General features: G+C 44.0%; 1 protein-coding gene across 1 annotated transcript in view; it reads right to left on the reverse strand.

Moving 5' to 3' along the window:
* Positions 1 to 5065: 5065 nt before the first annotated feature.
* Positions 5066 to 22518, reverse strand: part of LOC308282829 (uncharacterized protein) — a gene marked incomplete at both ends in the record, with an annotated part of 142628 nt that continues 125175 nt past the window's right edge. The window contains one exon of the mRNA XM_080723214.1: positions 5066 to 5664. Within this exon, the coding sequence (XP_080579340.1) occupies positions 5066 to 5664 (599 nt within the window). The remainder of the gene's footprint in view (positions 5665 to 22518) is intronic.

Genomic DNA, 22518 nt, shown 5'->3' on the forward strand with positions numbered 1-22518 from the left:
GAGTCTAAAGTTCTGGAAGCACTTTCATCAATTCCATCAATGAAAAGTTTTTTTTTTCTTTTTCATTTTTCTTTTTTATGTTTTTGTTGACAGAACTGCAAACCTTGAAAAACACAGTACAAAAACTAAAACAAACAAACCAACAAAAAACAAACCAATAAAGAACAGAATTCATACACCATAATCAATATATTGCTAGGGATCACAGAACCCAAGTATGTCTACCAGGTTGCATTCAGATCACCTGTCGTAGAATACTTGCATTGTTCCTTATTAAGAGAGAGGAAGTTTTACAAACAGTCATCTGAGCAAGCCACGCCATAGTCTATAGAGAATCAGTAGAGATTGAGTAAATACAGTATGCACTCTAATCTGATGGCCCAAAACAGCATAAACATTCTTGCTGTTTTGGATCGTATAAACATCAGTTAGGTGTACTCAATTTCTTCTGATTAAGGGTTTTCATTTGTTCCTGCATTGTGAGAGTGGACATAATATCAGAGATATTACGTTTCCAAAGACCTCAATGAATGTTTTGTATACTGTACTTGGGTGTGTGTGTGTGTGTGTGTGTGTGTGTGTGTGTGTGTGTGTGTGTGTGTGTGTGTGTGTGTGTGTGTGTGTGTCTGTGTGTGTGTGTGTGTGTGTGTGTGTGTGTGTGTGTGTGTGTGTGTGTGTGTGTGTGTGTGTGTGTGTACCGTATGTGCGCGTGCCTACGTGAGTGCATGTCTGGTTAAGTATTTACATTGTCCGCTACTGAGGCAAAACTCGTCTTTGGCCCTTTAGTCAGCAGTCCCAACTTAATCAGGTCATGATTTGTCTAGGGGATGTCTGATGACACTGTTACAGTCCATCCAGCACTGGAAGAAATAATAATAATCCCTGGAAAAATTCAAAATAGTCGACCACAGGGAATGGATAGGCGTCAACGTTCAGAAATAGATCGGCATGTTTGCGTCTGGCACCTCTGAGCTCTGAGGTGTAACTTTGACAGGACAACTTGCAAAAGTGAATCTCTCAGCCACTCATAATGCCTGTTTGAGCCCACTGCAGTGCCCAAGCTGGTCAACACATTGTAGTTTGTCAGCTCCTGCATCCTCTGAGAGCATGTCCTTGGGCTCTATTGAGAGCTTATTTGTGGGTCCTTGAGGGCTTACTGTAGGCTACATTTCCGAATTGTTCATTTCCTCGGAGCGTGTGTTGCTGTGGTATTACAACTCCCGTCTAGAGTTCTTTTTCTTTTTTTTTAAGTTCCCATTTGTGACATGGCAGCAGATCCATTATGTCCACATTTGCTGGGAGTGTGTCAGTCTGATCACATCCTTGCTGTGTCCACTGACAGAAATGCACCATGTTTCAAAGCTTCTCATTTTGAGCACAGCTGAATATCGTCGTTGTCGAGCGGAAACCTCTTATCTCCAAGTTTCAAATTTGTACAGCAGATCTAGAAGCAACGCCTCGCAGTGCGAGGCGTGCTTGTAGATCGCTGTTTTCACTAGTTTAAATCATTTTTAAAATGATAAATGCTAAACGAACGGTTTTGGACATACAGGGTTTTCGCCCAACAGAGACGATATGCTGTGCTATCTATCTGCTCAGCAGATAGATAGATAGATACTGCCCATGGATGTATTTTCCTTTGTTGTTGTTTCCGATTTTTTGTTTTGTTTTGTTTTATTTAGTTTTTCAGAACACCCAGATGAATTGGAACCAAACAAATAAAAAAATAAATGCTTTACAATATCAGATGTGTCCCAAACCACCCCACCCTACTAAATTCTATAGGGCATTGGGCAAAGGGAGGAGACAAAGAGCGAGGAGAGGAGCGACAGATAGCGGAAGAGTATATGATGGTTTGCATTGCTTTATTGCTTCACTGTTGCATATTGCTTGTTGAACCGCTCTCACTCCTCAGTTGTTCTCATGCCTTTAATGTGTTTTGAGCAAGGACAGCTAGACGTCACAGATTATTTGGGTTGGGTTCCATTTATACACTATCATAGTTACATTAACATTGATTTTACAATATAAATTGGGGTCCCAGAGATAGAAATGCCAATAAATGGGGGTCCGTAGCCTAATCCTTGAATTTAAAATGGTTGAGAAACACTGCTAAAGCCGTAAAAATCTTCTCTTATCTTCCCTCGTGTGTCTTTTTAAATGGGGGTTCGCGGGCTAATAAGTGTCAATTTGGGGGTCCTTGACATGAAAAAGTTTGAGATCCACTGCATTAGTGCTGTGTGTTATGGGGGATGCAGATGTGCGGTGATGCATAATTCATAATACAACGCATTAGGGATGGGACGATATGAAAATTTCATATCACGATTATTGGGACCAAAGAACCCAAAAAATAGCAGATCTACAAGCTCACTATGCGTCGCGAGCTTGTAGATCGGCTATTTTTTTGGCAAAGAGATTTGGTAGAGAATGAAAAAAAGACGTATATTATAAGGACGTTTTACCGGATATTTACTGTATATTTGCCGGATATGCAGCTCGGCAAATAAAAGGTGAATTGATCCAAGTGCATGACGGGAGGACGATTTCACGATAAATAAAATCTCCACGATACGATTACCGTGAGTGTTGTTTATCGCGATAAACGATAATATCGCTTATCGTCCCATCCCTACAACGCATATCCAATCAATGCTACTCTATGCATGATCCCTCCGTTCCGCAGTGCTCATTCCTGCGTGGTAAAAGCATGCCAGCAGCTCTGAGAAGAGGGAGGGTGAGTCTTAACTGGCTTTGCCTAACAGGTTTACGAACCGTGGCTCTTTCACATCAAAGTTTTACTTTGTTTATAGTTTCAGTGCACTAGTAGTTGCCTGTGTGCCACTTCACTCCAAAGCACTGACTTGCAATTTCTAAAATCGGGATGATTTTCCAGCTCACTGCTTTGTATGTCTACTTTGTGTGTGTGTGTGTGTGTGTGTGTGTGTGTGTGTGTGTGTGTGTGTGTGTGTGTGTGTGTGTGTGTGTGTGTGTGTGTGTGTGTGTGTGTGTGTGTGTGTGTGTGTGCATGTATCTATGCTCGCGTTTGTGTGTGTGTGTGTGTGTGTGTGTGTGTGTGTGAGTGTATCTGGGAGTAAATCTGGAGTGTGGCATCATGCTGTGCCTGCCTCTGTCATTAATTATAGCTCTCTGCCTCCAGCTGAGCGCACCCAGGGAGACTATCATGTCTGGTAACAGCTTGGAGCACCAGGCACCAAGCACCAGGCAGAGGGGCAGAACACTGGAGGCTAAACCCACCATCACTCAACCCTCCCTGGGCACGGTGGCGCCGAGATAGCTGGTTGGGGGCCGGGATGGGGTGGTCCCTTGGCAGTACTTCACAGCCAGTGTAGCAGGTAGCTACTGTAGGGGAGGAGGAGGAATCAGGGGCTAAGCAAGAGACACACAGAGAGAGAGAGCTAAATGGCGTGTCTCACTATTAATCGTCTGTTTGATCAGCCTCCACCACCTGTCTGTATGTAAGGCAGCATATGCACGGACTGCACTGCACCAGGTGTCCTTATCATAGCAAATGGTGATTCCAGTAAGTCAGACTGACTATAGGAATGTATTGCACACGTTATGGGACTGTATGGATTGGAAGCCAAAAGTTCTGTTAGAACACAGTATAGTACAGTTAGGCTACAAGCATTCCATTCTGCCTCAGTTTTCCCCAATTTGATTCGGGTAGAAATATCAATCAATGATACAAGGTATAGGGTTAATTTCCACTGTCTATGTGCTAAATCCTTGCATGGTTACTGTCCTGGAAGGAAAAAAAAGAAAGGTGTTTAAACCTTGTGCTTAAACACACTGTCACAGCTGTAAACACGTTAGAAAAAGGACCTGATAGCAAAATTGGGGCTGTAGTAATATAGTGTATAGAATAATTCATGTATCATTTTGTTATCCGATTGAGTTAAATCCTTGGCAGATGTACCAGCCAGGCTCACTGGAGTCGTTTTGTAGGCCTGTTATTAGACCTTAGGGGACCTTGTGCAATGTCCTGCTCAGTTTAGTTCACTTTGTGTGTGTGTGTGTGTGTGTGTGTGTGTGTGTGTGTGTGTGTGTGTGTGTGTGTGTGTGTGTGTGTGTGTGTGTGTGTGTGTGTGTGTGTGTGTGTGTGTGTGCGTGCGTGCGTGCGTGCAAGCGTGTGTGTTTGCATGTCCCCGATTCAAAGCCCTCTCATTCCTCTGGGAAGAGATAACGCCCCCCACCTCTCTCTCTCTCTCTATCTAACTGTGTTCAGGTGATATAGGCCACTGTGTTGTCAACACAGTGACATCATCCCTGTTGATGAGAAGGCCATTCTCGCGGCTAACACTCCCCTGTCAGCCCCTATGGTAGCCCCCCCAAACAGTGTTGTTTGTCTGTTTGGGAGAAGTGGACAGAAAAATAAGACATTTTCTCTTGATCTGTTTGTGTTGGAGTTGGCAGAGGGTTTAGTTTTGAATGTGTGTGTGTGTGTGTGTGTGTGTGTGTGTGTGTGTGTGTGTGTGTGTGTGTGTGTGTGTGTGTGTGTGTGTGTGCGCGTGCGTGCGTGCGTGCGTGCGTGTGTGTGTGTGAGAGAGAGAGAGAGAGGGGGGGGGGGGGGGGCAGCAAAGCATGAGCAATGTAGTAGCACTCTATACACTGGCCTGTAGCCTACTCGACATTGTTGAGCCTGGGGGGTTGAGAGAATGAAGAGGAAGAGGAGAGAGAACGGCTGAATCTCGTTGAGAGAACTATCCATTACTGAGATGAGAGGAGTCACCGCAGGTACCGCTCACGTGTTTATCCCACTGCTGTCCTACCGCAGAGGGAATTAAAGTACACGATGAACACACTCGTGTCACCGTCGTCAGCAACATACAAAGATCCCAAAGGATGTATTGTTTTTAAAAAGAGAAAGAAAAGGAAGAAACAACGTCTCGCCCCCTGTCCTGACATCATGGCATCATTCTAAAAACACATGACAGGTGGTTTAATTTGGGCCTTATCTGCACTTCTCCGATCGTCTTTCCCTTGTCGGCGTGATTTTCTCCCCGGCTTGTCTGTCCAACCGCCTGTCAGTCCGTCTCTGGTCTCAGACGGTGACCTCCGTCTTGCTGTTGGTGGGCAGTCCCTTGTGCTTGGGGTGCATGTGCGGCGAGTGTCCGTAGCCCATCGGCTGGGAGAACAGCTCCGGCAGCGTCTCGATGCTGAACTGCCTCTTGTTGGAGAAGGCCTGGCGCCGGCTGTTCTGCTGCTGCAGCGTCTGCTGGTGCTGCTGCAGCGTCTGCTGGTGCTGCTGCAGGGTCTGGTGCTGCTGCAGGGTCTGGTGCTGCTGCTGGGGCGGAGGGTGAGAGTGGCTGTGAGCGTGAGGATGGTGCAGGGAGTGCGAGTGGTGCGGCTGCCCCTGGGACACCACGTGGGAGAGCTGGTGCTGGACGTGCGTCTTGCTGGGGTCCCACACCTTGAAGGCGGAGCTGGAGGTGAGCGGGTGGGCGTTGGTCTTGGAGATCTTGGGCTTGGGGATCTGCGAGGTGTTGATGGTGATGGCCAGGGGCGCGTGGATGTCCGGCGGGGGGAGGAAGGGCTTGTCCTTGGGGTGGAAGACGATGGGCTGGAAGGTGGGCGGGGACTGGCGGTGGGTGTAGTCCACCATGGGGTAGCTCTTAGGGTAGTAGTCCCTCGCTGCCGTGTCTGGAATCAAAACAAAACGAGTGAAACAAGAACAATGGTTAATAGAATGATAAGAAGAAAGATAGAGCAGTGAAAGTGTTCACCAGTGTTGGAAACTGTAGAGAATTACTATCATCTGACTTATTATAACACGCACGCACGCACACACACACACGATCACAAGTCCAAGAGTGAGTTATATCGCCGTCTACTCCTGAAGACAGTAGGGCTGTCTTCTAAAATTCAATGAATCAACGCATAGGTTTAAGCCCTGGGAATCGACGCCAATTGTTTGAGTCGAGGAGTCGAAAATATATATATTTTTTATATCACCAGTTAGCCTACTACTGAGGTGCCGGTGCGCTGGACTGGTGTCATGTACTTCCAATTGAGAGAAGTAGCAATTGGCGAACAGTTATTTATTGTCTCGCACCGCAGGGGTGAACGTGAGACGGAACGGCCAGAACCGCCGCTCCGTTAAAACATTCGGAGCCAGGACGGTGTTCCGTTAAGAGGAGAAGCAAGCGGTCAAAATCCCATATTAAATAACCTGCCACAGCACAAACGCATGTCCAAGTCCAAGTAGTAAACAATCTAGCCTACTAAAGTCAGATTAACATACACAGCTACTCGTCACATTTTCTTTGTTTCGCTGTGTCCATGACATGTCCACACTGCTAGCTCTCGTGCATGAGCTGTGCCTCCCCCTGTTTATGATCCGTTTTTTCTGATTCCGTTCTCGACACTGACTCATTGCTCTGTGTCCCGCGACTGCGGACTGGATCCCATCGTTCATTTAAAAGAGCCGTTCAAGAGAGCCGAATCGTTCGCGAATGTCTCATCTCTACTGCGAGACGGGGCAGAGCTGAACAGCGGAGACGTTTTATTTGTTTTAACGGTGTTATCGGTGTGCACTGCTGTGCAGATAACACTTGTGCTCGCGCACCGATATCACCGAAAACACCGTGTATTCAATTCATCTTAATGTATTATTGTATTATGTTGACATGGTTTAAAGCAACACTTGATTTTCTTTTCTTTTCTTTTCTTTCTTTTTTTGATACACAAAGTATAAAACGATTCGTCGACGCGTCGGAATGAACCCCTCGAGTCGCGTCGACTTCAAAAATCCTGAGTCGAAGACAGCCCTAGAAGACAGAAATAAACAGACTCAAGGTGTGTTGTTGAAGACATGCTGATAACAGCTACAATAATAGATGGACTTTGAGAGTTGTCTTGTCTCCCGATGTGACACAGCAACACAACATTTATTTTATAATGCATGCAATGCAAGTACATTATTTTAAGTTACTAGCTAACTGTAACTAAATACTCATTTTCAGTAACTTGCCCAACTCTACTGTTCACATCTTGAGAACTGAATGCACAGTGAATCAGAATAGTAGGCCAAGGTGTTTGTGGTGATGAGGTTTGTGCTCACTGATCTTTTCATAATATTTACATATTTCTGGCTTTGCCAATTAGTCAGTGTCTCTCTTTCTCTCTCCCTCATTCTCTCTTTCTCTCTCTCTCTCACCCTCTCTGTGAGTGTGAGAGACACACATTCTCCGATATTAGTCATACACCTGTAGCTTCATTTGATGCAGGGTAACTTGTAGCATGCAAGTGAAACACACACACACACACACACACACACACACACACACACACACACACACACACACACACACACACACACACACACACACACACACACACACACACACACACACACACACAATAACATGCACCATTTCTCCATACAGCCTCTAACCACATCTGTCAGGTACAGTAAAGCAATACAAAATGGAAGTCGAATGCACACAGGTGCCCATAGGGGTTCACAGTGAGTGTGTGTGTGTGTGTGTGTGTGTGTGTGTGTGTGTGTGTGTGTGTGTGTGTGTGTGTGTGTGTGTGTGTGTGTGTGTGTGTGTGCGCGTGCGCGCGCGCGTGCTTGTGTGTGTGTGTGTGTGTGTGGGGTCCTTCCTTGTATGTGAGTATGTGCATGTGCAGGCCTGCAGGGGTCATCAAGCAAATGCCAGCATGTGGTCATTGAAATGGAGATAAATAGATATTGTAAATTAGAAATATATATATCATCGGGTTTAAAGAAGAAGCAGAATGAGAAAGAAATAAAATACAGAAACCATGGCAACGTCAAGGGAAGCAGGGTGGAGACAGGGTTTGGGTGAGGGTGGGGGTGGGGGTGGGGGGGCTGTTAAAACCGGACCCTCGAGGGCAGTAAAAATAGAGTGGGTTTTGCGGTGTCACGTCAGATTAGCACCAGGTCCCTGAGTGGAGCCCGGCTCTGCTGTGAGGTCATTGCTGGCGGCCCCACCCCGTCGCACCCACCACCCACCCACCCCTCTCCCCCGCTACACCCTGAAGACACTAACAACCTTGTTTATTCATATCCTCTATATCCTGCCCTTTTTCTTTCCTTTAAGAGAGAGAGAGAGAGAGAGAGAGAGACAGAGAGAGAGAGAGAGGGAGAGAGAGAGAGACAGACAGAGAGAGAGAGAGAGACACAGACAGAGAGAGAGAAAGAGAGAGCAGAGAGAGAGCAGAGAGAGAGAGAGAAAGGGAGGTAGGGAGGGATAGAACAGTGGTTCTCAACCTTTTCAAGTCGCGACCCCCAAAATAATCATATTTAACTGGGGACAACGAGCATTAAGAGTTGAGGCATTACATTTTGTATAACAACTGTTCTATTGTAAAAAATAGCAGATCTACTTGAATATTTTCACAATTTCTGCCCCTAATATTTGACAATTTGGCCAATCTTTAATTTATCATTTTAGAGGTATTATATATCACTTTAGAAATGTGCAGATACCCATGCACTTAAACCTTACGTTGGTTTGTTTACTGTTGGGTGAGAAAACCATTTTGCACATTAAGTTAATCATCTGGGGACCCCTCAAAATAATTTGGGGATCCCCCTGGGGGCCTCGACCCAAAGGTTGAGAACCACTGGGATAGAAAACAAGTGAGAAAAATGACAACATTCCTCTGGTTGCTATTGCGTGTCTCCGGCTCAGTTTTGTCTCCATTGTTCGGGGGCCGGTCTCTCTCTGTTTGATTTGGCAACTTGTCTCTGACTCAATATCTGCTTCTCTCTTTCCAACCCTGTCTCCATTCCTTTATTTATTTTCCTCGCCCACTGTTCCTCCTGACAGTTCTATCTTTATCGATTGAGTCAACAGCAATAACAAAGGGGTACACAACAGCTTGTGAAAGAGTGTGTGTGTGTGTGTGTGTGTGTGTGTGTGTGTGTGTGTGTGTGTGTGTGTGTGTGTGTGTGTGTGTGTGTGTGTGTGTGTGTGTGTGTGTGTGTGTGTGTGTGTGTGTGTGTGTGTGCAGACCTTGCGGTATACATCAGGCCAATTATTCAAATGGATGTGATTCAGGGTGATTCCTGCATGACTCTGTTGGGGTTATTTTTGCAATAATGACTGGCTCACTGTTCATTATCACACTTATTACACGGCTGCTTATACGAAAGAAGTCAATCATTTGACACAAACTATAAGAACTGTGTCTGTGTGCAGAGCAATGCAAACTCCATGACGTTCTTAAGATTAGCCTACTTACGTTATAATTCACCAAGCAGGGCAGATGCAAAGCTGTCTATGTGCATGCTTATGCATGGCTATTTATGATAGCTGTAAAAAGCAAGTAGATTAGTTTCCATTGCAAAGTATACAGAAGCTGAGAAATAAACTGCAGAGTGTTGTGATCGTCCAATCAGACGTGTGCAACTGTGCATTCATCCAATCCATATAACAAATATTGTCTTTCGATACCTTTTTGTTCCCCCCCTTCTTCTTCCCTCTCTTTCTTCTATGGAAATTATGATATGATGAGAATGCACGGAAACTCATTTCAACCACTTCTTTACATCTGTAAACCTGATGTGACAATAAAGCTGATTCTGATTCATACATTCATGTTTATTTTAATTGAAATTGTCTACATATCTGTCATATGGATGAAATAGAAAAGATGACCTCCAGCTTATTTCCATTTCGGTTCTTTAAGTGCAAATGTGTACAGGGTTTTACTGCTCTTTTCCTGCACAGTTCCTGCAATTTTCCCACAGGTTTCGTTACCCGTTTTGCCTTTCAACTTTTTATGGAGAATGGAGCATATGGCAAAAGAACACTCCATTCCTATTGAAAAGCAGAATCCACCTTCATAGGTAGAACTTTGAAGTTTGTTCAAAACGGACCAATCCTGCAAACTTTGGAAGCCAGTGTAAGCCAATTAGGATGGAATATGAAGAATCTGAAAGACCCATTTTGTTTACTGACTATAGAGATACTGTGTACCGATTTGACAAAATATGTATAAGTTCTGTCCAAAAATGTATTTTGCACAAAACTGGTGCTATAACAGGCCCATGCAAAAACAAATGGGGGCAGAGGTTCTGCTCTGGCACCCAGGGAGTGTGCGTGCACGGTTTCGCTGCCATCGTGCCAACGGTACCGGAGATTAGCTTTTCACAGACGGAAGGACACGCACGCACGCGGAAGGACACACACACACACACACACACACACACGGAAGGACACGCACACACGCGGACGGACAGACATAGTCTCGGCCATGCCTTTCGACCTGATGGAGACAATAACTGCTGCAGAGTATTAAAAGAGTCCTTTCCCATACAGCTTTTGATTTTATGCCAGGAACAAAGTCTGTGGAGCTCCCTCTGGTGGAATAACTGTGGCACCAATAACCTTAGAATAGTATAATTGACCCTTTGTCAGCCTTCTGGTTGGTCCCTAACTGACCAACCAGCAGGCCCTTTCTGCCCTGGTCCCTCCTTATGGTTGTTTATGTTGAATTTACTAAAACATCAATTTTGGAGAAAAACTAAACATGATATGCCCAGTCACTATACTGCACCTGAGTGCAGTATAGTAGTAAACAAAGTTTAAAATAAGAATTTAATACACTGAATATCAATAAAGCAACTGAAACACGCGTTTCAGTGGTACTGGATTGAGAGAAGGGATTTTTGTCCAACCAAGAAACAGTAACCAATGGGTGTGAAGAGGGGCACAACCACAGGCGGGACTTAACAAAGGGTCATTTGAGATTAAACTACAGTAAATAATTAATAGGGGTACCACCAATCCTGTGGACCGTACACATGTGTGGCTGCATACATGGTAAGTGTTAGTTATTGCACAGTATCCTGGTGAACTTGGGAAATAGGGGTCATTCATTAGCTGGCTCAACACTGCACGCTCCAATTCACTACATGTCCAGCACAGCTCCCAGGGCATCCAGCACACTGGATAATGCAGCCCTGAAAATAACCCTGCATACCCTTAATGTTGCTTATTCCCGTCATACTGATCAACCTGTGGGCCGGGGCCCACTGGTGGGCCTTGAGGATATTGCAAGTGGGCCCCCAAATAATTGGCAACAAAAGATTTAATGATAATTTGACATTAAATGAAAACTACGAAGAATTATGAACAATGTAGAGAATGGTTTAGAATCACTGCTGTAGGGTTAAAGGAGTCATTGGCCCCCCAAAGATGATCAAATTTTAATTTCATGGAAATGATTAATTTCATGGGGGAAAAAAAGGTTTGTTCCATTGATCCAAGCCAGGACACAATTGATTGATTGATCATTAAAATAAACATGCTCTGAAAATAATGCAAGTGGTCCACCCATCTGACTACTTAAAGGGATATTTCACTTTCAATAAAACCTTTGGTCATTTTATCGTCTAATCAGGCTTTTATGAACACCCTGAACAGTTTTTAATTTGCTTTATTCAACATTTAGATATTTGATGTAAATATGAGCTGGCCGTGTATTTTTTCCATAACTTTTTTCATGTATTTTTAATATGTTTTTATTGCATTGAATTCTTTCCATTTTCCCAAAGAATTATTGAAAATGAAATGAAAAAGGTTATGGAAAAAACATGGCCAGTTCACATATTAGGAGGGGTATTATGAGTCACCAAAAAAAAAAGTGTGTTTTTAATGAGCATTGTTTAAAATGGAGTTTGAAGTTACAATTGGTGTGTATGGGGAGGGGTCCTGGAGGAGGAGGTCCTGATAATATTTACATCAAATATCTAAATATTGAATCACGCAAATTAAAAACTGTTCAGGGTGTCCATAAAAGCCTGATTAGACGATAAAATTATCAAACGTTTTTTTGAAAGTGAAATATCCCTTTAACACTGCCATGTTAAGTGTTCAGTGCAGGCCACAGACACTTTTGAGATTTTCAAGTGGGCTCATGTACTACCGTGTTGACTGGTCAGATGGGTGGACCACGGGGCCGCAAACACTTTTGAGACTCTCAAGTGGGCCCTAATCCAGAAAAGGAACCATTGGCTTTTATGGTATAGTAGTTCCAGGATTTGAATGTGTCTATATACAATCCATACTGTTTCCGACCACTGAACCTTTTGTCCGAAAGGTCAGGTTCAACTACAAAATGGCATCACTCGCAACTTCTGAAAAGCATTACCCCGAATTTGAGTTCGGAAAGCTGCACTTCAGAAAGTCTGACCTTTCCGACAAAATGTTTGGTGGTCGGAGACAGTATGGACAGCCCTTATTTCTTTGAGCTACAGTACATTGTGTGTAGAGAGCATCCAACCAAAGTCAAATTCATAATATATTCAAAAGTACTTGGCCAAAAATAAAACCCAAACTCCAATCCCATTAAAGTGCTTGTCTTATGATGGACCTTTAAATGTTGTATGCACTTTGCAGGCGGGCAAAATGCTTTAAAGCCTCAAAGCTCTATGATTATGAATATTCTAACACTGAACGGAGAGTCAAATTATAGTTATTAAAAGAAGGTAAGAACACATAGCACCTGCGCAAATATTTGGAGAATGTCAGAAGAGGGAAAGATGGATTACAGTACAAAGAGAGAATGATAGCGAGAGAGAATATGTAAATGATCCATTTGATCCATTTGGGCAAATCACAGTGATTTTGGAGGCATGCTCCCTCCGCAGCACGCACGTGCACACATAGACACCAAAGGGGGCTTGAGCCTCTGCCCTTTTAGAGAATTGTCTTGTCCAAACACTCCTGAACTTGAATGCAGGATCTTATGTTGAAAGAATTGCCCTCTCTGTGTAGAAATCCATGCCATTACACCACATTTCCAGTATCGACTTGATTATGCTTAGTTTAGTGTGTTATCAAGAACCGAAAATAGCCGACCTCCAAGCTCACAACACAACGCAGCGCGGCGCGTTGTGAGCTTGGAGATCTGCTATTTTCAAAATGTTCACCAAACGCCTGTTAAGAAATTTCAGCCCCTGCCTCTCTAACATTCTCTGCGCGTCCCTGCTCTGCAGAGTTGTCGTAGAAGGCACTGAAGAGCTATTATACTGACAATGACACGGGGATGAATAGAGGAACTGTTCAGCTTTCATGTGGCTAAGTGTGCCAAGTTTGGTAAAGCTGGGTATGTGTAGAGGGATTCGCGTGCTTATGTGTGCACGGCTGCAAGTGTGTCTGCACACACATGAAAACATGCATATAAGCATGCGCACACACACGCACATTTGGATGGCATGTGTGTACGCACGTGTTTGTGTGTGTAGATAGATACCTTTATTATCCCAAGGGGGAAATTTAGTGTGTGTGTGTGTGTGTGTGTGTGTGTGTGTGTGTGTGTGTGTGTGTGTTTGCATGCGTGCGTGTGAAAATACTGCATGTGCAGACATTTTGTGCAAGTTTGATCTGCTTACTTGTGTGTGCACACTCAGCTGTATGTGAGCCAGTGACACCACATGCCCAAGAACACATTTACATACCCTTTTCCTTTGCTGAATAAGAAATTAACTGCATTACTGATTTAATTTGCTGGCACATGGTTTTGGGAGGGAGAAAGGGCCACTGTCTACCTGCTTCACACTAATATTCTCATGGTCCATTTGGCTAAATTTATATACCCTCAGAGTTACAAATGGATACATTAACATGGATGCTTTTACTGTGCGTAGTCATTTATAATAAGATAAGACATTCAATGAACCCAAGAGGTGACAGATACAGTATATATTAGGTTCTTCGCTACAGACAAAGAGCCTCCAGACAGCTATATCAAACCGCAAGTCGACGCCAAAAATAGCTCTCCAATCTGCTATTTTCGGTGCGCAACTTCATTTAAGTACCAGTTATGTGGACAGAGTATACATGAAGCATTACCTGCTTGATGCAGCTAGTTCTGTAATCCCGGATTCTGTTGAACTACTGTAAAAATCACACAGCTAAAACATATTAAAAATCAAACCCATCGGTTAGAAGTAGAGCAGTGCTTTTGAGCAGCTATACTGTGTGTGTGTGTGTGTGTGTGTGTGTGTGTGTGTGTGTGTGTGTGTGTGTGTGTGTGTGTGTGTGTGTGTGTGTGTGTGAGTGAGAGAGAGAGTGTGTGTGTGTGTGTGTGTGTGTGTGTGTGTGTGTGTGGCTCAACAGCGCCACTTGGTCACCCAGCAGTATTACAGCTCACCCAGCAGTATTGCACCACACATAGCTGTTCGTGCTGCACCACATAGGGAAACACACTAAGTCAAAAGTAGGAAGCGGCTATCACCGCTCAAAAAAAAGAAAAAAAAAAGATAAAGGGTGATTAGTATGTAGCCCTTAAGGGTAAAGCCCTATCCTGCGTTCTAAATGTACAATTCTATTCCATAAAGCCTATGTGTCAACAACAGATAACAAATGCATGTACTGCATGTGTGGGTTGCACACATTATCTTCTGTATGCAACATCCACTCTGTCCATTTGATTCTGCTGAAAGTCCCAAAAGCAAACTCTGCACTAGGTTTATTGTTGGTTCAATCCGCTGCAGCCAGAGACTGGAATGACCTACAAAAGTTTAAACTTTAAAACTGGACACTTTCATTTCTCAGTCGGCTTTCAAAGTCTCTGTTACTGACATTCTTAAAGACAAATGCCGCTGTCCTTCAGACTGTTGGGCCATATTGTTGTCTCTGCAGTAATGTGTCTTTGTGTGCACTTTAACTGTGTTTTATTTATTTCTCTCACTTTTACAAGAGAGGCCTGGCCATGCTAGCAGCCATATAAAAACAACACAAATCACAACACATTAAAATGCAACATACAGTACAAAAATCCACAATAAAAACAAAAGAAAGCTATTCAACCATAATGGCCTCTCGAGAAAAACAATTACATGCCTCACCACATATCCTTTATGATGCCATTAACTGCATGTCTTCTCTAGATTATTATATTGCGTTGTTTATTTTGTTTTAAACTGATGGTTGATTTTTTTTATCACCCTTTACCCTCTCCCTCAAGAGGCCTTGCCTTTTGCCAGGCCACACATTAATAAGAGATGGTTCCTAGTGTTTCAGGCCAAGGACCCCTTAGTTCATAGATTCCATATACCGGTACTTTAGTTTCATTGTTTGACAGCACAAGTATCAGTGTATGTTGGATTCATGTCAATTTGTGTTTGAACCGTCAATACAATTGACCTTTCACTCTGTACTCAGTCTGCTCCTTTTCCCCTCTACACCAAAGCTCTTTGCCAAAAATAGAAGATCTACAAGCTCACAATGCCTCGCAGCGCGAGGCGTTGTGAGCTTGTAGATCTTCTATTGTATGACATCACACTGCTGACATCAGTATGACATCTGATGTCAGCAGTGTGATGTGTACACAAACCTTTGTGTACGTTGCTGTGGCAACAGTCTGTTGTTGCTGGTTTGTTAGTGTACGTTAGCAACCACCTTAGCAACCATGGTTTTACCCTAGCAACCAACTGTTTACCCTAGTGTACGTTGCTGTGGCAACAGTCTGTTGTTGCTGGTCTGTTAGTGTACGTTAGCAACCACCTTAGCAACCATGGTTTTACCCTAGCAACCAACTGTTTACCCTAGCAACCAACTGTTTACCATAGCAACCATGTTTTTTTACCCTAGCAACCAACTGTTTACCATAGCAACCATGTTTTTTTTACCTTAGCAACCAACTGTTTACCATAGCAACCATGTTTTTCACCCTAGCAACCAACTGTTTACCCTAGCAACCAGCTGTTTACCATAGCAATCATGTTTTTTACCCTAGCAACCAACTGTTTAACATACTAGAAGCTGGGCCGCCCGAACCCGGAACAACTCGCAACAAACCCCATTATACCTGTTTTCATAGGACCCGTTTTGACCATCTGTCTGCCTGTGTCCATTTATGCCCATATATGGAGATATCTGTATCTGTCTGTCTGTCGGCGTCCATTTTATGTCCATATATGGAGATCACTGCATTTATAGTTCTGGGTCAATTTTATGCCCATATATGCCCATATATGGAGATATCTGTCTATCTGCGTCCATTTTATGCCCATATATGGAGATCTCTGTATCTGTCTGTCTGTGTCCCTTTTATGCCCGTATATGGAGATCTTTGTGATTCTGCGTCCATTGTATGCCCATATATGCCATATATGGAGATATCTGTTTATCTGCGTCCATTTTATGCCCATATATGAGATCTCTGTTGCTTTTTCAAACAGATGGTCAAAACGGGTCCTATGACAACAGGTATAATGGGGTTTGCATTAAAGGGGGAACCAGCACTGTGTCTGCAACACAGTCGGAGGCACAGACAGATACAGAGATCTCCATAATGGGAATAAAGGGACACAGACAAACAGATGGAGGAGGAGACAAACTTAATGCAAACCCCATTATACCTGTTGTCATAGGACCCGTTTTGACCATCTGTTTGCCTGTGTCCATTTATGCCCATATATGGAGATATCTGTATCTGTCTGTCTGCGTCCACTTTATGCCCATATATGGAGATCTTTGACCATCTGTTTGCCTGTGTCCATTTATGCCCATATATGGAGATATCTGTATCTGTCTGTCTGCATCCATTTTATGCCCATATATGGAGATCTATGCAGACACAGTGCCAGTTCCGGAAAATCCTGATGTCAGACATCAGAATCCGAACCTTTCGTGCTGGTTCCAGAAAAACGTGTATCGGGTCGGGTCGAGGCCGAGCACTGCACTACCTGCTGCGGTGGGGAACGCGCGTGCCGATTTTGAAATAGGGAATGAATGCCCCACCCTTTAATGCAAACCCCATGAATGCCCCACCCTTTAATGCAAACCCCAATATACCTGTTGTCATAGGACCCGTTTTGACCATCTGTTTGTCTTTGTCCACGTATGGCCATATATGAAGATCTCTGCACACACAGTACCGGTTGCGGAAAACTCTGATGTCAGACATCAGCTCCGCATACGGGCATTCATTTTATTCCCATATATGGAGAACGCGCGTGCCGGTGGGACGAACGGTTCTCGAGATACGCGGATTACATACATACATACACACTCACAGAGATTTTTTGTTGACTCATGTACGTACGTGATGTCAGAGCCTTTTATGAAGTGATGTCACAATGAGTCAGCGCTTGCGCCGATTTCCTCCGGAACAGCCTGATGTCAACAATCAGCCCGCATAAGGAGATTCCGAACGTTTCGCGCCGGTTCGGGAAAACCGCGCGGCGGGTCGGGTCGAGGCCCGGCACTGCACTCCGTGCCGCGGCAGGGAAGGCGCGTGCCCTGTTTTCATAGGACCCGTTTTGACCATCTGTCTGCCTGTGTCCATTTATGCCCATATATGGAGATATCTGTATCTGTCTGTCTGTCTGTCGGCGTCCATTTTATGTCCATATATGGAGATCACTGCAGTTATAGTTCTGGGTCCATTTTATGCCCATATATGGAGATATCTGTCTATCTGCGTCCATTTTATGCCCATATATGGAGTATCTGTCTGTGCCTCCAACTGTGTTGCAGACACAGTGCCGGTTCCCCCTTTAATGCAAACCTCATTATACCTGTTGTCATAGGACCCTTTTTGAACATCTGTTTGCCTGTGTCCATTTATTTTATATCTGTATCTGTCTGTCTGCGTCCATTTTATGCCCATATATGGAGATCTTTGACCATCTGTTTGCCTCTGTCCATATATGGAGATATCTGTATCCGTCTGTCTGCAATCCATTTTATGCCCATATATGGGGGCATTCATTTTATGCCCATATATGGAGAACGCGCGTGCCCGTGGGACGAACGGTTCTCGAGATACGCGGATTACATACATACATACACACTCACAGAGATTTTTTGTTGACTCATGTGGTGTACGTGATGTCAGAGCCTTTTATGAAGTGATGTCACAATGAGTCAGAGCTTTCGCCGATTTCCTCCGGAACAGCCTGATGATGTCAACAATCAACCCCGCATAAGGAGATTCCGAACGTTTCGCGCCGGTTCGGGAAAACCGCACGTCGGGTCGGGTCGAGACCCGGCACTGCACTCCGTGCCGTGGCGGGGAATGCGCGTGCCGAATCTGAAGCCGGTGGGACGAACGGTTCTCGAGATACGTGGATTACAGACACACAGAGACTTCTCGCATTTATAGATAGATGGAGTTATATGTTGTTTGTGTCCAAATATGGGGCTTGTGTGGTCAGACAATGCCGGTCTTATATAAAGGTCATTTGTGTACGGTGTGATGTCATACTGATGTCAGCAGTGTGTGGAGATAAGCGACCAACGGTCGCTTATCTCGCGATTAGGGAGTCTTACTGGTATAAAATATATATATACAGTATATCACTCAAAGATTTGGAGGACCACCTGTAGTAACTCTGAGGACCCCCTGGGGGTCTCGGACCCCCTGTTGAAGACCCTTGTTATAGAGTTTAAGTGTTTAAAATCCCTGGTACTTGTTGTGTCCTCTCAGTGCTCAGGCTCACACCAGAACACAGTGAAACCCTTAAGAACCATAAGATGACACTCTTATCCATTTGTAAAGGAGAGTGTCACCTTCCTTCCCACACCAGTCAATCAGAACTGCCGAGCTGTTCTCTATCTACTGTCATAAAATGAAAACCTGTCTCTTCCTTTTTTTTTTTTTTTTTTTTAAAGAAAAAAATGGCGGGAAACCATTCACTAATAAGAGTTGGAAAGAGAAAGGCATTTGACATTAGATTTCAAGACATTAATGGATCAGATGTGATCCTTACTTTCAAGGTCTTATCACTAGATATGGTATAAGTACTCTAACCCTGCTCGTAAGGCCTATAAGATTGAGTTAAAAGTTCATACCATTCTGAGCTGGTTCAAGGGTGCGCATACATATTATGATCAGTTAAACTCTCAGAAATATATGCCCTCGGCAGGAATGAAAGCTTGGGATAGGGGTATAATAGATTTGGGGTAAGAAATGGATTGGAATGTTATTTGGGACAATGTATCTGGGTCATCTAAAAAACAAATCATCAATATACATTTGAAGTTTTGTCATAGAGCATTATGTAACATCCAGAATTAGGCATCAATGGAATTGACACCTGACCTGTATTGCACATTCTATACTTTTTTTAGTTCTGGGGAAAGGTTATTGGGACTTAATTAACAGACCTAATGGAAGGACAACTGCCTGAGTACTACAAACTGCCGTTTGTAAATATTTTAAAGGATTGAAAGTTTGTCTAGCAGGACTTACAGCAGCCAAAAAGATATTCCAAAGCTGGAAACCCCCACATGATATCTAAGACACACTGGCTTCGAAGCTTTTTGGACGTTGCTTACCTTGAACTGTCCTCAGCAAGAATCAATGAAGAGTTCAATTAAGACAGATTCTCATTTTTTTTCCCGGTTTGAGAGATTGTGCTCACATACCAATTGGCAGGTCTCTTCATACAGTGATTGAAAACCTGCTCTGCCATTCGTTTGACGATTATAATTAAGAGACAGTAATATTTACAGTAGGTAGCTTGTGCATATTTGTTTCTCTAATCTGACTGGCCTCTCCCTGTGGTCTTGTGAATTTCCCCCTTGGGATAATAAAGGTATCTATCTATCTATCTAAAAGGTGGCCTCAGGTTAGAGTTTAATTAAGAATTGAGACTTCAGACAGACATGGTCCAGAGACCTGCTGATAAACCTGGCAAACTGTCCATCACACCTTCAGACAGAATATCCTCTCACCTTCTGTTTTACTTGATCCTGTCCTTCACCTTTCCTCTCAAAGGCAGCGTGCCACGTCCTGGTACCTGGATCCTGTCCCATGAAATGATTACATTTCTCTCTTGTTCTGCTCTGAATGCAGCTTCCACAAGCGGAAGGAATTGGCCTTGATGCAGGCATATTTCAGATGGAAGACAAACAGATGTCCTCTGCTCTTCCATGGCGTTAATCTTTCATTTTATCTGCCACAGTCAGGCCCGGATTTATATGACATGAGGCCCCTGGGCAAGGGGAAATAAAGAGGCCCTTGTGCGCGCGCGAAAATTCTACCTCCGGTCCACCTGACCACAACGTGACCTCACCTTCGGACCGGCCCGTGCATAATCTGACTGTGTATCCTCATTGGCTCATTGGAAGGGTCTAAAGCGGATACAGAATTGGAGTTTGCGTGCATGTGTGTAGCCTATGTGTGTGTAAAGTACCGGATACATAGAGTGGGCGGGCTTTAGACTGCACTAAGCTTTCAGAGCAGCTACATGCAGTGCAGCCAGCAGAGCAGAAGCTCTCAATAATAAAACAAAATGTACTGTAACTAAACACAAATATCACTTTATTTGGATTGCAATACTTTAAAATGTCATCATTAAATTTACTCATTCAGGGTCTTTTCAAAATGGCTTCCAAGTTCCACAACGCCTCCCTCTCCATAGACTTCCATGTAATTCATAGTGCACGGATCATGCACGCCCATGCCTAGATCATGCACCACGTGTGTCCACACTGTTCACAGCTTTCAAACAAAAAAAATCCGAATGGAAATCCGTTCAGGCATTCATGAGCTAGCAGCCATTATGTTTTCTTGAAATGTAAACAAACATGGCTGCCATGTTTGTTGGTATGGGGTTAAACATGGAATTTCGCGTTTGCGATCATGCCTACTACATTTTTTGTGATCCAAAAAATATTTTTTGAAAAAAATGTTCTTTTTTTTTTTTCTTTTTTTTTTGAGGCCCCCCCTCCCCTGAGGCCCCTGGGCTCGTGCCCACCCTAGCCCAATGGTAAATCCGGCCCTGGCCACAGTGTTTGTTCATTCTCTGTGACTCCTCACACTCTCTCTCACCTTTAAGAACATCTAACCGCTCTTTCTCGCTCTGAGAATCTTTTACTCTGTGGCTGTTTGACATATTCAGCCAGCCCATTCTCTCTTTCTCTCACACACATGCGCGCACACGCACACACGCACGCACACACACACACACACACACACACACACACACACACACACACACACACACACACACACACACACACACACACACACACACACACACACACACACACACACACACACACACACACACACACACACACACACACTCTGTCTTTCTCTCTCTGACTTAAATCTTTCAAATCCTTTCATCCTTTCAACCTATTCTCATTCCACCTTCACTCTATGAGCAGCTCAGTCCTTCCGTTACATCTGGCAAAGGTTAGCTGCCTCGAGTTCTTACTGTTCCGTCAATCCTCCTTCTACCCATCTAATGTAAGTTCTGTTATTTCACTGACATGCATTGTGTGACATAACCTGCAGAGCAGCCAGGTCGGTGCAGGAGAGTTGTGATACATACTGTGATGTTATACCTCTATACACATTTCTTTTTACAATTTAGGCATTCGGCAGTTGCTCTTACAGTAATGCAGAGCAATTTACAGTAAGCAAGGGAAACACAAGGTAATACATCAAATGCAGAGAATCTAGGATTAAGAACCTATCATCAATCTGAGCATCATAATATCGAAAAATCTATAATCTGTACATTGAAACTATATACACAAGGATGCCCGGTTCTACAAATGACCTGGCATCTGTCTACATAACGTGCTATCTAAGTTATATTTGAGCGTTATAAGCCTTCAAGGTCGTCAAGGCTAGGGCCAAGGTGGAGTCTGAAGTGAGTCTTCAGACTACACAACCACCCCTAAAGTGGAAGGCACATCCTAAAAAATATTTTGTAGAGTCGTAGCGTATATTGAAACAAATCCAGAACCTGTGAAACACTTTACACAGCGCCACAGGGTTCACTGAGTTCTTGTATAGTGGAAAAGAGCCACTAATAAAGACATCAGAGCAGCTCGGTCCAGATACAGTGCCAACTGCTTGGCCTGGCAGAGGATATAGCTGGCCCAGGGTCAGCTATCCCACCCTGGCTGTTGCGTGTCCTCGGCCTGACTTTGATGAGTGGGCTCAGAACCTGGTGGGTTTTTTATTACTGCCTTGCTGGAGAGCTGGTAAGCATGTGTGAAGAGATAATTTGATTGTAGTAATTAACTAGTAAGCATAATACACATACTCTGCGTGTGCCTAGGTATTTGATCGACAAGTAGCGAGTGATTCATGACCCCCTGCTATTTTGACGGTGCATGAGTTATGACCGGGTATAACATCCACCTTCAACTTTATTGTCACATCACAGGTTTACAGGTGTAAAACAGTGGGTGAATCGGGCACCCGCTAGCCTGCTGGTCCGGGCACGTGCCACTTGGGCATTGCCACGTGGGCATGGATGCCTGGCGGCGGCGCCGGTTCGATTCACGGTCCGGACGACCTTTGCCGCGTGTTGCTCACCGTCTCTCCCCCCGTTTCCTGTCAATCTACTGTCCTATCAATAAAGGCATAAAAGTACAGAAAAAAAAATCTTTAAAACATTGGGTGAAATTTGTTTCAGCAATCTTCTCAACCATCTCCTCCCTCCTCACACTTGCTATAAGACAAGTGTCTTTTTCTTTATATTCTCCCGCCTCTAACACAGTTAAAACCTTCACAAAAAACACCAGAATACATAGTGAAAAG

This window comes from Nannobrachium achirus, assembly GCF_963921795.1.
Source record: "Nannobrachium achirus genome assembly, chromosome: 4".
Lineage (NCBI taxonomy): Eukaryota > Metazoa > Chordata > Actinopteri > Myctophiformes > Myctophidae > Nannobrachium > Nannobrachium achirus.